This window comes from Lonchura striata, chromosome 4A (assembly GCF_050655825.1).
Source record: "Lonchura striata isolate lonStrDom1 chromosome 4A, ASM5065582v1, whole genome shotgun sequence".
Taxonomy (NCBI): Eukaryota; Metazoa; Chordata; class Aves; order Passeriformes; family Estrildidae; genus Lonchura; species Lonchura striata.
In genome coordinates this window covers 5046864-5063404 of record NC_140742.1, presented here as the reverse complement: position 1 = coordinate 5063404, position 16541 = coordinate 5046864, and the positions used below count along the sequence as shown (strand labels likewise).

Here is a 16541-nt window from a genome sequence, read left to right as displayed (position 1 = left end):
GCCATCATCCTTCCCTACCCCCATTTTTCCTTTCAGCTTTATTAAGCTTTTTCATACAAGGCATTTTTCTTATCAGTCATCAATATCAGTGAACTCCACAATGAGCAGGAACCTCCTAAATAAATCCAACTCACAGTTCCGACTGCAAACACTGCAAATGCAACCACTGAAATATGGGGAATTCTGCAAAGCAAGTGCCTAATGGATTTCTCCATTTCTGCTCTTTGTTGTTGTGAATATTCAATTACAATTCAATTACAGGGCACTTAAAGAAGTCACTTGAGGATCTCAAAAAGAAAAACTCAAAACCCTAATTGAACCTGAGAACCAAACTAATTTCACCTCTTACTTGGAAACCTAAGGTAGAAATACAGTGCTAAGAACCATGTTGGATATATATATATATAAGCAAATGATCACTGGGGCACTACCAAAATCTCTTTCTGTGAGATAAATCATTTGACATTCTTATTTCATGTGTAAAATACTAAATATTTCTCAACCATTACGACAGGGAAGTACCAACAGATTATTATTTATTTGGGGGTGAATTAACTGTGTAAGTTGACAAAGCCACCACATTTTCAATACAAGCACGGAAATCAACTCAAAATGGAAGCAAATAACCAGTGTTCAATGTAATGAAGGATTTAGCTTGCAGCTAAATGTGCCCATGAGGTGTGTTCTGCTTGCTCTGCTTTACCCTGTCATTTTTGTAGCCATATCCAGGACCAGACTCTTCCAGTCATGCTGATGGTAGTGCCAGATTCTTGCTGTTCCATCCCTGCTTCCACTGACAAACCTTAAGCTGTGGGGCAAATGGAAAAAAAAAAAAAGCCATGAAATTCTGAATAAAGATGGTTTCACCCCAACATAGACACCAATAAATTATATATATACACACTTGGAAGTGTGTACTTGTGCATCTCTACTTCTCTCACTCATGAGGTTACAATTTTCCTATCAGATACTGGAGGGTAGAAGAGAGTTTCTAGCCCACAACATTAATTACATTTGGCTCCAGCAGCAGATGGCCTTGGAATGACTTCAATGTCGTAATTCATACGAGCTGCACATTCCCTTTTTAATGACATCAGCAAATCCCTGGAGCAGCTCTGAGTGGCAGCAAAGAAAGGGAAACTGAGTGCCAGGAGTCTGGCATAAATTATAATGCATTAACTTAGGGACAGGGTGAAGACAGGCAAGGGAAGGAGCCAAATGGAGCACAAGGAGGTTGTCCTGCCTGTGGAGCAGAACAGGAATATTTTAATTTTTAAACCCCTCCTTATTAAATAATGTCAAATATGCAGCAAATGTATTTAACCACATCAAAATGCTTCGGCCATCGATGTCACTGAAATAATTTTTGTTGAGGAATTGGGAGAAAAGCTACTCAAGTAATAGATTTTCACAGGATGGCCAAGACCTTTGGAAGGATATTCCATTTATATACAAAATTACACTGAAAAGGCAAATCTATTCAATTTTATGAAGTAATTGTTTCACCTTTTCAGTTTCCCTGGTCTGATTTTTTTCACTGTGATGAAAAAGAACTTGAAAATTCTTGTGACAAATTAATTTTCTTCTTAATTTTACTTCTTTATATTAAAATAAAAAGGAAGGCACCCATTTTCTATTCAAAGCATTGTTACAGAATATAATTTTCAGTGAGTATGTGACCTCCTTCTCTCTCACATGGCTTGGAAGGAACTGGTGGTACAATTATCCCAGCACATTCCCACATAATTCCACATGACAAAGCTCTCCAAGTACAGGTGCACAGCTACAACTGGGCTTGGAAGGCTCATCCCTTAAAGGCACATCCCTTCAACCTCCTGCCCAGCAAAATAAGGAACAGGAGCAAAAGCAGATAAAAACATCTGTATTTACTAACTTTTGCTTCAGACTACATTGATTAAAATGCTCTTCCTCCACAGGCAACGCCTCAGGGCTCTACCTGGGAAGGTTCTGACACAGAAAGGTTTTAAAATTTGGGTTCCAATTTGCTGTTTTAAAGGAAAAAACAAATTAAAAAGCAGAGTTACAAAACATTTTTGTTGTTACAGCAGAGGACAACGAGTTTGAGCTTGTGGACATGACACACATCTTGCAACACACTGCAATAATTTTTCCAAGATTAAGCCAAGCCCACGGGCAAATCTTCCTGTGCCAAGTTTTCCATGAAATGGTGTTTGGAAAATTAAATATCATCATTGTCAGGTCCAAAACCCAGCACTCACCTGTCACCGTTGTTACAGAACTGCACTGCAACCACTTTGTCCTAAACAGGAGCGGGGAGAACAACAGAAGTGAAAAACTCAGCTTCAAAGATAAGATTTTTACTTAGCAAATTTTTAAAAAGTCAAAAAATTCAAGTACAGAGAAGATGTATTTGAAGTTAAAACTTTACCAGACAAATTGTGTGAAACACTGAAATAGGAAACTTCAGAGAGGTGATGGTTTCCTGTAATTTTTACACCTAACATGAAAGTGTATAAAAAAATTAATCCAAAAAAATGCACACCTTGACTATATTATAAACACTCACAAATCATTGAGAAACAAATGTTATGTTTTAGACACAGTTTTGTCCTTTTTTTAATTTGCCCAATACTTGGGCTGGCTCCATGATTTGCTCTCCCTACTCCCACTGATGTCTCTATCTCCTGGTAAGTGGGATTTGTTTTAGGGGGGCTGACAGCTGTCTGCAGGATTAAGAGTGGATTTAAAGAAATTAAAGGAATTACAGCTTCTTCCAGACCTGTTCAATACAGAAAACATAATTTTCTTTTGTGAGCAAAATACTTGTTAGATGAGTTCTTGGAGACTTCAGTGTGGGAGCCATGACTCCCACTGAAGTTCAGGGAATCAATTAAGACCTTGGGCTTAATCCATAAAATGTTCCTGAGGTGGTAAATTTGTAGTTTGAATTTTTATGGAAAACATTATGCATTATCTGAAAAAAAAAGTATGCTTTTAAGCTTTATTTTCTAAATGAAGTTACCATCGTGATCCAAATTTTGACAGCACAGTCCAAAATCTGAATTACTTTCCTTATGTAGATTTAACTGAACATTCAACAGAAAGTTTAATAGGAAAAAATGACATTGTGCAATGACATAGTGCATTAAATCTGTTTTAATTCCTCATTCCAACACAGAATTTTTTCAAGAGTAAGGGAAGATCACCTGGTCCTTCAGTTTCCTGGGGAATGAAATACATAAGGCCTACTTTGCACAACCTCTTGCATCAGAAGGATTTAAAAATAAACATCCCACAAATTTCCAAGCATTTAAATACCACAATGCTGAAAGCCAAACAAATTCTAGACAGTAAATAAAAAAAAAAAAAAAAAAAAAGGATGTACAGAAATCAAGTTCCTGAAATGAGGAAAAGGGAGGAGAGGAAAAGAGATTTTCTTTTGGATTTGCCTCTTACCGTGTGAGATTCCAGCTCAGCCATTTTCTCTGGAGATTCTGAGCCCAAATAATAAATTCTTATCACGTGGTCAGTACTCCCTGTTGCAATGAACATGCCACCTAAAACAGAGAATTCTCTGTGAGAAAAAAGTAATCCAAGGAACAACTTAATTTAATTTCATTTATTTTAATTGTCTGCTTTCTTGTCAAACTAGCAAACTAGTTTTAAAAAGAAAATTTTGCTGTAAACAGGTAAATGTCAAATATAAAATTTAAATGCAGTTTCAATGTCTGCTTGACACGCATCAGAGAAATTATTGCTGAGTTGGGATGCAGTGATTAAGGTATTTTATGTAATTTCTTTACAATATTGCTCCAAAAGGGCATTATTGTGTGGTTTATTGCATTGAAATGGGTTTAGTTAATTCAGGATTTCTGGCTTTAAAAAAGAAGTGTGGTCTACAAAAATTCTCACTTTCAAAAAGCAAATGTAAAGAGCAGTTACATCATTTTCTTAGTAAAAATCATTATTTTTGCTCATTCAAAGCTGCAAAGGAGGTTTGTTAAGCTGAGATTTTCCAATACATTGAATTGTTCCTCTTAGAATTCAGCCAAATTTGGAAGATTAGAAAAAGTGAAATATTTGACAGAGGATTTCCACAACTTTTCACTCAAAAACTTTACAAGGTAGTCTTAAAAGGATGCTACAGAGAAATATTTCTGATGTGCAAAACAGGAGACTGAAAGCCTTGGAAGTGGTCAAGCTATTTTAGCTTAAATTATAGCAAAAAAGAGAAAAAGCAGCTTGAGGCAGGCCCTTTGCAGGGAAGATTTCCAATAATCACAATTTGACAGGAATAAAATTAACTGGAAAAGGGTTTAACACTATTTGTATTTAAAGAGAAGTAACAGAACTGTCACCAAAGCCCCAGATTCATGAAACAGCTGATGCTGGACATGTACCAGAACTGAAAGATGAACAGGAGATCTGAACACCAGGCCTGGACCTCTCTGCAAACTTCACAGGACGATCCCTACACGCAAAACACAATATTTTTATTTTTCTTTCTTTATTCAACACAAACAGTTCCCTGCAGCTCAGCAGGCTGAGGTCAAGCTCATCTTAAATCTCTTAATTCTATATTTCTCACCTATGTGTGCCGGAATTTATTTTTCATTTTAGGAATTTCCTTCCTTAGTTTAATAAGAAAACAGTAATTCTGTAAACTGAGAAGATTATTGAACTGATTTATCATTATCCCCACCAATTCAAATCCTTTTGAAACAGACCCTGCCAAACCATTATTCCAATAGCCAATTCCCCCTGATTAAATATGGGTTTGATGACATCTACATATGTACATTCTTCTGATTAAAAGCAAATTAATCCTCCTGCCTGTACATTTTGGACAGGGATTTAATCCTGAATATAAAAGCTGGAATTTCTTCCACAATTTTGGCTTGCAAGGCACAAACCTCAGAAATAACAACCCCAATCTCTGCCTCCCCTTTGTGTTCCAACACCACAGAATCCCAAAGTGCTCCTACCCCACAAACCAGTTTATTGAGCAAGAAAACACCCTTATTTCATTATCTCAGCATTTTTCTCCATGCCAAAATTAAAAATAAATTTCTCCTTGAGTTAAAATAATTGTAATTATCTCAACAGTCTCACTTGAATTTCATGGTGTTCGCATGCCACTGCCAGAAACAGATTGTTCCGTCGGCACCAGTGGAAGTGAGGTATCGAGTTGTTCCTTTCCTTGCTGGAGAGAACTAAAAATAAAAGTTGTAACAATTAAACCAGCTGCTGTTTTCTCTTCTTTCACGCTGAAAACTTGTTGACAAGAGTGTTTTTCACTAACAGATTAGTTTCTCCCCAGGAGTATAGAGAGCAGAGGTAAGCACAGAACCTGAACTTCCATAAAAATAAAACTGAGGAAATGGAAAACACCTACATTTTGGTTAGGAATTCTTTGGTTTTTACCACACAAAGGAAACTGGAGAAATGAAACAAGTCCAGACCCTGTAAATGAGGCAAAACCAGTTCTTTTTAGGATAGAACTGGATAAAACATGGCAAGTACAACTATTCCTGCATCCAAGCCCAACTAAGAACAACTGCACAGCAGGATCTCCTCTCCTCTATCTTCTTAAACCTCTCTAAGGAGTGGGAAAGCTTTTTATTCTCAATTTCATAACTGCAGGAATACCTTTAGAAATCCTTAGACTACCTGGTAATTTGGTAAAGGAATCCAACACTGCTTCCTCAAAAAGCAGTGACTGATTATATTTTAAATTATATTATAAAACTTTCAGTTTTACAAAGAGCTTAAGAGAAACACACACACACACATATATATACATACATATACATGTAAACAAGTTATATACCCAGGTTGGAAAATACATTTCTAACACAATCACCTTTACATGGTTGAAATCAGGTAAAACTGGGAGTGTAGGGAAGATGGGGAGAAATTAAGACTCCTGGGGAATACTGGCACGATGGAGAAGCCTGTGCTGAATCCAAGGCAGCACCACTCCAGGAGACAGAGATTCTGAGCCAAACAGCTCCACTCACTCTCCCCTCTCTGTGCATCACCTGCCAAACTGCAGGGATTGTCCTTTTTATCCTGGAATTTTGTTTTTTTGAAGGCTTGTGGCAGTTGTGAATGTTTTATTTAAAAAAAATCTGCATTTGCTACAACATCCAGAGCAGCTCTTTAAGCTACAAGCTAAGATAACAAAAAAGAAACGAGGAGTAAGGAATTTTAACTGATCCTTCTGAAAAACCAATATTCTCAGTGAACACAAGAGAGTTCAGGTGCTGTGCCAGGAGCACAACCAAAGATGCCAAACACGACAGTGAGTTGAGCCAAGGAGATTCTGCTGCTCTCTGAGTTGCTCTAAAACAGCATCAGATCACCCATTTTGTATACCTAAGGAAGCAGCAGTGGGATCACACAGCTAAAAGCACATGGAAACAGGAGAATCATCCCCTGGGCACCACAGGATTGAGTTAACCAGGAAAAACACCCTTGAGTTGGGCCAAATCCCAGACACTGCTCTTATTACCATTCTAATTCAAGGGGTTTGGGGAAAAGCCCATCAGTCCTTACCTGTATGGAAGTGATGGAGGCTGAGTGGCCCTGCAGCACGGCCAGGGGGGCACAGGTCCGGAGGCACCACACCCTGACCACCTTGTCACAGCTGCCCGCGGCCAGCAGCGTGTTCTCGTAGTTGACGGCCATGTCCGAGATCTCGGCCGAGTGGCCCCGCAGGGTGGACAGCAGGCGCCCGTCATCCGTGGCCCAGATCTTCACCAAACAGTCATCTGACCCCTGAAATTCCACAGGAATTCCCAAAGGTTACATGTGTTCCGTGATGTGTTTCCATGCACGTCACACACGGAGCACCGCGGATGGACAGGGATCACAACGCCCGTGAACTGACAGGACAACTCCGTGGGATTCCACAGAGGCCAATTTTAGGAAGAAATTCTTCCCTGTGAGGGTGGGGAGGCTCTGGCACAGGGTGCCCAGAGAAGCTGGGGCTGCCCCTGGATCCCTGGAAGTGTCCAAGGCCAGGCTGGACGGGGCTTGGAGCACCTTGGGATAGTGGAAGATGTCCCTGCGAAATATTCCATCCCACCCAAACCATTCTGGGATTCTATGATTCTATGAACTGTAGAGCCTGGGAATCATCTTATGGAATCAAGGATTTCAATTAGATAAAAGAGAATCATGGAATCACAGGATGGTTTATGCTGGAAAGGATTCTGTTTGGAAGGCAGGGGCACCTTCCACTATCCCAGGTTGCACCAAGCCCCATCTAACTTGGCTCCAGGGATGAGGCAGCCACAGCTCTTTGGGCACCTTGTGCCAGGCCCTCAGCACCCTCACAGAGAAGGATTTCTTCCCAATATCCCACCTAACCCTCTCCTCTGGCAGTGGGAATTCCTCCTTGTCCTGTCACTCCATGCACAGGGATTAACATTAACAGCTAAAAATGCAACATTCATTTAAAAAATCTATTGATTTTTAAATATGCCAAACAAGAAGCAAGGGCATCACCACAGAAATGGATGTCAATGCATTCTAAGAAAAAACTTAAAATAATTTTCATGTATTCACTGACACACTAAAAATCCAGGAATTTAAATTTAGTAGAAAGCAACTTGCAGCTGAACAAAGTCACATCCCCATCAGTGACTAAGAGGCTGTTGAGGAACTCAAGGAAGAAAGGAATCAAACCAAACAAAGCAATCTTCGCAAAGAAAAAGGTCTAAATTTTAAACTTACTGTAAAAATTCTCCTCCCACTGCGATCAAAGGCAATGCAATAAACAGAGGAGAGGTGCCCCAAAATCCTTTTGTGCATCTTCATGTGTTGGTAGGTGGATGTTGGGAACAAGTGGCTGAAACGGCCACATCCAGTTAATTGCCTGGCAGAAAGGATATGAACTGGGAGAGAAAAAAGAAGCAAAAAGAAGAGTGAGGCATGAATTTTCTACAGAACTCAGAGTAAATAAATATTAAATCAAATATAGTATTTATTAACAACTTTATTATTAGAATCAGTAATAAATCTGAACCTTCCACCTTATCGGAACATTTTGTTCAGTGTTATAAAAAGAAATCCCACTCCTGATGGAGACTTTCAGTACCCACCACAGCCTGCACCTGCTTCCTTACCAAAAATACAAGCAGAATGAAAAGTTCCCACCACAACTGGGAATTATTTCAATGTTCAATTTATGAACAGGTAACAGATATATTTATCCTACACAGATGTGGAAAATATTTAAGGAAAATCTTTGAAGGAAGAAAGAAATTTTGGAAATTTAGGAAATCACATGCTACTAATATAAATTACAAGAAGAGTATAATAATAGTTTATTTAAAGTGTTTTTTGGTGATAAAAGAAATTATAAAAGGTGATATAGATCTTTCCTTGGAAGGGCTTCCAGATCATAGGTAGGGCCAAAGGACTTCCACATCCACATCCTTGCATTCCCATGGCAGTGGAATTGAAGAACAAGAAATGGAAAACTCCCAGTAGAGGAATGGCAGCTAGGAGAAAGAAGTGCAACCACAACAAACTCCTTCCTGCTTCTACAGCCTAAAACCTTCCACAACCTAAAACCTTCCACAGCCTTGTCCTTCCAACAACAGCCTAAAACCTAAATGCACCAGCCCACCCTGTAAAAAAGCCTTTGATTAGATGCACAATTTGAGACCATTTTGGGGATATTTAATTTCACCAATTCTCTCCTATTTCTATCTTCCCTATTTATCCTCACTCACAGCACTTGAACTTTGGATTTGAAAGTTTTGAGAGGGATTTTCAGTGGCACTCGAGGATCTAGGGGAGCTGTGCTGGTGGGTTTGTGGAGTCCTTGTGATAGCAGATCCCCTGGAGCAATTCCTTATCTTCCCCTGCACCTTGATGTGGGCTGGGCTTCACAGGAGCCCCACAAAGCTCTTTAGTGCCTTTCACTCCTTTAGCTTGAAAGTCTACTGAAAAACTCTCATTGTCTCATGATATCGCTGCCAATCTACCCCAAAAAAATATCATGGAATACATTAAAAAATTAATCTACAAAGTCAAGAAGTGCCATTTCAAAGAGTTCCTAATCCATAACTCCTTGTGTAAATGGATACCACTGAAGTATTTACACACAAGCAAGGAAAATAAATTGTTTCCAGCTTTAAAGAAAGCATTTTTGTGTCTCAGTTTTAGGCTCTGAAATGTGGATTATTTTTAATCACTCAATGCAATTGAAACATGACACGAGGGAAAAAAAGCTGCATAAAAGATGCTTGCAAAAGCCATCAGGCTCCAGCATAACCTCACCTTCAGTCAATATTTGCTTTGCATGTAAAAACACATATTCAGCAATACTAAAAAGCAAAACACACTAAAGCAAATTAATTTACTACCTACCTACTATTCAGTTGATACCCAGTATTATACAGGGCTGTTAAACTTAACTGTCTCCCTGAGCAAAGTAAAACTGAAATTTTACACTCTTTTTCCTACCTCTAACACAGAGATCCTGCAGTTATAAATGCTCAAGGTACCTCAGCTTTGCCTACACGTTATTTTATTTACTCATTGAATATGACAGCTTAAAAGCTGATTTCTTAAAAAGATTATACCTCCCTTTCCCCTACCCTGTGTGCCAACAGTGACGTGGAGTCATTCAGCAACATGGTGATTCTGCTGTGCCTTTCAAGGTTTCAAGCATTTCAATACATATATATGTATATATTTAAATACATAATAACAGTGTATCTGCCTGTAAGCAATTTCAAATGGCTCTGAATATTTTTAACCACACAAAGAACTGTGAATCAAAAAGATACACTCTCATGTCAAAATATTCCTGATAATCACAATATTTTCTGTGTCCCCCTGCAATCCTGTTGAACATTTACCACTGCTGTTTGTTGTAAATCCCATGAAGGAAGCACCAAAAGGCACCAAAATCCCACAGTTTTGGCAGCTCACTTTTCCGGTCGATTCCCAGCCTTGCAATCAGTTCAGCTTCAGAGGATATGAAAGTAATTTCTCTTTTTTTTTTCTGTGTTTATTTCCCTATTTGCACAATGGGGATAAAACTTCTCCATCTCCCATGGATAATTACCAAATAAAAAGCCCTGTTTATGAAATGCTTCAATCAGAGACATCCAGAACTATTGTTGAGCCATGAGGAGCAACAATTTTATCAAGGCAACAGCATCTTTGGACAAAAAAAAAAAACTATCACTGCTTCAAAGGAACAAAGCAAACATTCTCCATTCCTGTATTTTTAGGAAGATTAATACACAATATCTAAACAGGGAATTACCCCCACATGACAAAAATCCCTGTCAAGTTTCCTTTCTACAGCACAATGAAGTTATTGTCCTCCTAAGGCCCCAAAGCACTTAAACCCAACAATTCCCACATGGAGAAATAGCAACTTAGTAACCCTAAAAAATTTTACTAACCTATCTCATTAACTGATGTATTTCATGCCACACTGGATGTAAGAGCTGCCAAGTCCACCCCCTCACTATTCCCTGCCAGGAAAAACTTTCAAGACAGTTATTTCCCATAAAAAGGGAGGAGATCCAGCCTTCTTGATAAGAAAAGTTAATTTTGTCCCAACACTGAAGGGCCATCTCAGCTCCTCCAACTACCAACCTGTAAAACACAGGCATTTTTCTCTTTTATTTCCCACAGTCCTTGGTTCTGGAAGGCCACACCTTTAGGAAAACTCCAGTGTTTAATGCAAATCATCTAACCTGACAACAACAATTCCTAAAACACAATTTACCTCACATTCTACTATAGGTAATGGCACAATGTAAAAATCCTTGCAAGAAAGCTCACCTAGGAAGTATAAACCCCAAACCCAGCAACAACAACCCACCAGTGAAAGCTGGATTTTAAAAACAATCATCAGACAACCCAGACTTCAAAGTTAAATCACAACCCCAGAAGGAATTCAAGCATTTCAGCGAGGCAAAGTCACTGAGCAGCACCAGCTGGAATTTCTGCTCTCCCTAAAAACCCTTGTCTCCATCCACTTTTTGCAAGGAAATGGGAAAACTGGTGCAAATGTTTGTTTTAAAATCAGTTTCTCACGGGTGATGAGCTCTTGTCAGACTGTTTCACCTTCTGCAAGAAGCAGTGTGACTTTGTAATGAGGACCTAGATTTTGCCCTCATCACAAATCCGAGCAGGGATTGGGTACCACTCACAGGAGTTTCATAGGAATGCCAGGAAAAAAAACAGTTTGCTCCCACATGGAAAACACCTTCTCAGAGAGTGGCTGTGTGGCCACAAAGAGCCTGGACCCAGGAAAAGCAGCAAAAGCACAGCTTGTTCCAGCTCTGGGAGCTGCTGACCACATGGAACTCATTTCCAGCACAAACCATCATCGATTCCTGACCTCATCCCAGTGCTGCTCTTTGGCAGGCCCAAGGTAGCTGCATCACCTTGACTGTGAATTTCCACCCAGCTGAAATGCTTATTCATACTGAGACTGTGCTGAAAACCTTCTGCTTCCAAATTCTGTCTTGTTTTCACTAGGAACAGCTGCCCACAGAATGATTTCCAACCTCAGGTTAGAGCACCTCTTAAAGAGTGAAAACAACTTCTTTCTAATCTGCTCTGAGCTGCCTGCAAGAAGAAAAAAAAAAAAAAAAAAAAAACCAAAAAAAAAACACCAAAAAGAAGTAGCATCAAAAGCAGGTTTATCAAAGGGGAATCACTCCCAGTCCTGAGGTACTGCATGACCAGTCTTTCCACTTTCTGTCTGGTAGAGCACAAAGGGAGCCCTGAAAGTTCCACTACAGCAAAAGCTGCCCAGAAAGGCTCGAGCAGTCTCTCCTCCTCCTCCATGTCATCCTGCTGGCAGCAGGAAGCTCTGGCAGTGTTGTCCCTCCCTGTCCCCCTCCAGCAGATCACCACAGCCCCAACACACAGGCACCACATCCCTGGGAATGACTTCCACAGCTCAGCACTTTCCCAGAGACTCCCCCAGCCAGAAGATGCCCAGCTCTGCACAAACAGGCTGGGAAAAGGCAACAAGGATTTCCTGCTCCAGTTCCACCATGCAGGACCTTTTATTTTGGATTATGGACCACAAAGTCCCATCCCAACCACATTCTCTCCATATTTGTGGTGGAAAGTTTAAATCCTTATCACTGGAAGGGAACTGATGTGAGAATACTCCTGGTTGCTCATCCTAGACCTTATTTACCACTTTGTACAGGTACTTAAACAATCACTTCACTCCTGAATACACATTAATGGGTGTCTTTTACTTCAGTCCAACTCCTTCAACAAGTAATTCCAGAAAAGTCCATCTGCCTGAGCCAGTACAGTGTGAGAACTCACAGTTATGCCAAAATACCAAAGAGGTCAGGCACACTTCTTCATCTTGTACTTAAGACACACACACTGCAGCACCTCTGGCTGGCACCACTCACCAGGAGAAAAATATCCATTTTGCACAAACAGACACAGCATTTTCTGACCTCCTGTTAAGGATGAATAAGGAATCCCAAAATCAAACTCCTGCCTGAAGTCAAATCCTTTTTTTAATATTTATACACATTTTCCTCTCCTAGTAGTAGTTTACATAGCTACACCAAGGACTGTATTCTTCCAGGAATCAATACTTATATAAATGATTTCCTGCCTATGAAAGACCCTTTTCCATATAATACCTTTGCATTTCTTAAAAAAAGAAAAAACAACGAGGAAAACACCCAAACAAAAAAAAATTATTCTGTTCTTTAATTCACTAGTTACCAAGCAAGCAGCACAGTCCTTTGCCATGAAAGCATGACAAATGCTGAAGTCCAATCTGCCAGGATGCCTCATTAATAATACCACATATTCCAAAAACACCCAGTCTGATGAAAGAATTGATCCAAGAATCCGTGCAGAAATCCAATCAGAGGAGTTGTGCCCAATAAATCCACAATTCAGACTATTAGCAATCCATCAGCACAACTGCTCACAGTAAAGTAACTGCAGAACCAGCCTAAAATAATAAACACACAGATAGGATAGAAACAGAAAGCTGCCAGCACCATCCCTGCTTCTCCAAAGGGAGGGAGGATCCATATGTGAAAGGACTCCCTGACAAACCAGGACTCCCTGACAAACCAGGAAAATGTATCCATTTGCACAGAGATAAAATGCCCTAAAAAGAAACAAACCAGGATTTACTTTTATGCCTGCAAGAATCATTTTTTTTTTTTTTTGCTATAAAAACAGTTAATGAAAGTTCAAACCATACAAGGCAAACACTTGAGTTTATATAAAACAGAGCAGCTCTGTGATGAGATGTAAGCTGAGAGCCCACGTATATCTGAGTTTTATATAAGTTCTTTATCTAATTGTGTGGACAACTGAGGCTGAAGGAACACAAATGTTGCTTTGGTGATTATTTCCTTTTTGGAGAGGGATGTTGCAAGCAGCCTGTTTTCTGTCATAATCCAACTGAAAGGAATTCTTGAGTCAAAGAAGTTCCCTGGGAGCCAGACGCTTTGCTCTGGCTAGGATTCCATGATGACTCCAGGACTCCATGCTCCTGAGACCATGCCCAACCTATCTTACAACCACGTGCACATATTATGGACACATATCACCAAAAAATACTCAAGCCCACTGCCCTTCAAACAAGCATGCAAAACATGGCTACACACACTGTGGAAAATCTATGCCTGAGTAACACAAAAATTATCCTATTGTCAGGGAGAGACCTATTTTAGATTAATTCATTATGAAATGCCAGAGAAAACATTAATGCAAACCCAGAGTAGTGTCTTAGTGAGAGGAACTTTCTGTGGGACAGGAATTAATACAGAGGGGAGAAAAGAACCTTTTATGGACTTCCAGACTCACCCACGTTTGGTGGTTTCCCGTAGTTCACCGGGAGTTCGGGGGGTCGGCCCCTGTGCAGGGCTGCAAATGCAGATCCTTTCCATAGTGTGTGTCTGAAGTCTGCACCAGCAGGAGTGACAAGAAATCATCAATACATTAAATAATCAAGCACCACTCCCCAACAGCCCAGAATAAGATCTGTTTGATTAAACAGTTTGTCAGATTCCTCATTTAAAGAATGTGACTCTGATTTGCAGTTCCTCAGCAGTGTCACTGTAAATGGTTTCAACTTATTTTTGCTTAATTTGGGTGATTATTGACTTTAAATCCATGAAGAGAAAAATTTAAATGAATTTAAAAAACTTAAAATGAATTTCAAAAGTGGGTGCACTTTATATTGAGGCCCAACTGAACTGTGCCATATTTTCCTTCTGCAATGGCAACACTTAAAGCACCTCTGCTTAGGAACTGCACATTTGCGATTTCATGTTTTGCTGCCTAAAAGTGAGAGAAGTGAGGATTTTTTCCAATAAATCTGTTTTCCTGCAATATGTGGCAATGTGCCCTCCTTTCAGATTGTCTTCTGCACCCCACCCCCCCCCAAAAAAAATCATTGTTTTAAAGTGAAGAGTGTTCTCTTTAAAGACTCTCCAGCCCGCTGCTGCCAACTGGCCTCAGAGAGGCTCCTCTCTAGAACAATAGTGATTTTTCTGAGACTGTTCAAAGTGCCTCAGAAATTAGACCTGGATTTCTTCCATTTCTGGCCATCTGGAGGGAGAGAAATGAGCTTCCACGGTGAGTAAGTGCTGAAACAGAAGGACACTGCCGCAGGTTGGTGGATCTGTGTAGCACCATGTAGATCTCTGAACATGAAGTGCACAAGCTGAGGTGACTCAGAGACTCCTGAGAGCACCTTCTGATTAAACCCCAAACTGCTGCACAGAGTATTAAATGATACTCATTAAAAACAGCACTCAGACTTCCTAAAATAGATCCATCCACCTAAACCCTTCTGTTCCCCTGCAGAAAAATGTTTATTTTCTCTTTACATTTTGCTGCTGTTTCCTTCTAAGCTGCAAACTGAGTGTGAAACTAAGGAATGTTTCTCTGCAAACCTGAATTTCTGCACCTAATTACAGCAAAGCACAGGCAAAACAAGACTCAGTCCCAAAACTCTGTAGGGCAACATGTTTGGGAACAGCTCATCCCTCCAGGAGATATCCAATGGATCAGCAGATGCTCGGCAGCATCACAATATGACTTCACAGGATGCAGGGAATTAAGTGCTCAACTGCCACCAAAACAGGAAGGTCCTGCTCTGCCATCCCTCCTCCTCTCCCAGGATGATGCTCCTCCTCCTGTGTCACCTCCAGCCCTGTGATCCTTTTCCACCAGCTCATTTAATTCACTACAACAAATTTTGCAACATCTCAGGTCTCTGAATCAGCACATCAGAGGATCAAGGAAGTTCTGGCTCCTGCAGGGAGGCAGTGGCAGGGGCACGGAGTGAGGAGGGAAGGAGGAATCACTTCAATAGCAGATGGCTTTCAGATCTCTTTAGTTCTAACACAAAACTGCACTCAGGATCATTCTCTCAAGCAGAGTGAGTTTTTCAAAGGGAAAAGGACTGGTGCTCTCTTCATGAAGGGAATGGGGGCTTTTAAATTAACTTGAAGCAAGGAGAAGCAGGAATGGTCACTAACGAATCAGCCGGGCCGTCTCCTACTCCCTAAAAGCTGCCCCAAAAGCCACCACCCTGACCTGTGTCTACACAGCCAGGGAGCCAAAGAATGGAAAAAAAACAGGCTGAAAAATAGCCCAGCTCTGTGTTTTTTGACACAGATGTGTGCAAATGTATATGGAAAAAATGGCATTTTTCAGATGCGTCAAACCCCTAATCCCGTTCACATCATTTACACAAACACCAACACATTGGGGAAGGAGGCAGAGGAAGTAACAAGATCAGGCAACTGTAGGCAAGAATTGCTTAAAATGGCATTTTCAACCCAAGAAAATACATCCAACAGGGATAGCAACAACTGCATTTTAGAAAGAAAAAAGCTGGCAAGCACAGGAGACAAAGCAGGGCTAATGCAAACACACAGATAACCCAACAGGAATGGCAACAAAAGGGGGTTAATGATTAAAACAGAATTCAAGCCCATATAAATTGAGAATCTTACCTTTTGCTGCCCTCAGGAGAGACTGACGCCCGACACCCAGCAAAGTCTGCACCCCCAGGACACTCTGGGGGATTTCCTTGTCCAAGAGGGGTCCAAGTCTCTCACAGATCCTAAGAAGATAATCTGGAGGGATGTGTGCATTGACAGCCACCTAAACGCACAAACAACACAGACATTTGAAAACTGGTTTCTTTTTCCTTCTACTGGTAGCACTTTGCTTCATGTTTAAGTGTGAAGTTGCTGCAACCAAGCCTAAAGCCCCTGAAAACCCCCTCAACATTAACTATACTGCATTTTAAAGTGGAGTGTTGCAAAAGCCACACCAGAAATTTCAGGTTGTAACAGCTTAATTGTAAATTTAGGATATCCCTTCATAAGAAACAAAACTCCCCAGCGCAGTGCTCTGCTCAAACAACTTTTTAAAGCCTTTTTTACCTTTCAGTTCATTCTCTTCCCATGTTTTGCTTAACTGAAACATCCTTGCACTGACATCACTGTATGAAGCATATGTGCAGAAGAATAAAAACCTTAAAAATTACATAAAATCCC

At 40.3% G+C, this 16541-nt stretch overlaps 1 protein-coding gene across 1 annotated transcript in view; it reads right to left on the bottom strand.

Annotated features, from left to right (window-relative positions):
* The window catches only part of BRWD3 (bromodomain and WD repeat domain containing 3), a 45555-nt gene that overhangs the window by 20929 nt on the left and 8085 nt on the right, over positions 1 to 16541 (bottom strand). The window contains exons 5-13 of the mRNA XM_021537734.3: positions 15993 to 16143; positions 13831 to 13929; positions 7723 to 7883; positions 6541 to 6762; positions 5095 to 5195; positions 4383 to 4453; positions 3439 to 3539; positions 2241 to 2281; positions 704 to 808 (exon numbers count right to left, since the gene is read on the bottom strand). Coding sequence (XP_021393409.1) covers positions 704 to 808; positions 2241 to 2281; positions 3439 to 3539; positions 4383 to 4453; positions 5095 to 5195; positions 6541 to 6762; positions 7723 to 7883; positions 13831 to 13929; positions 15993 to 16143 — 1052 coding nt within the window. The remainder of the gene's footprint in view (positions 1 to 703; positions 809 to 2240; positions 2282 to 3438; positions 3540 to 4382; positions 4454 to 5094; positions 5196 to 6540; positions 6763 to 7722; positions 7884 to 13830; positions 13930 to 15992; positions 16144 to 16541) is intronic.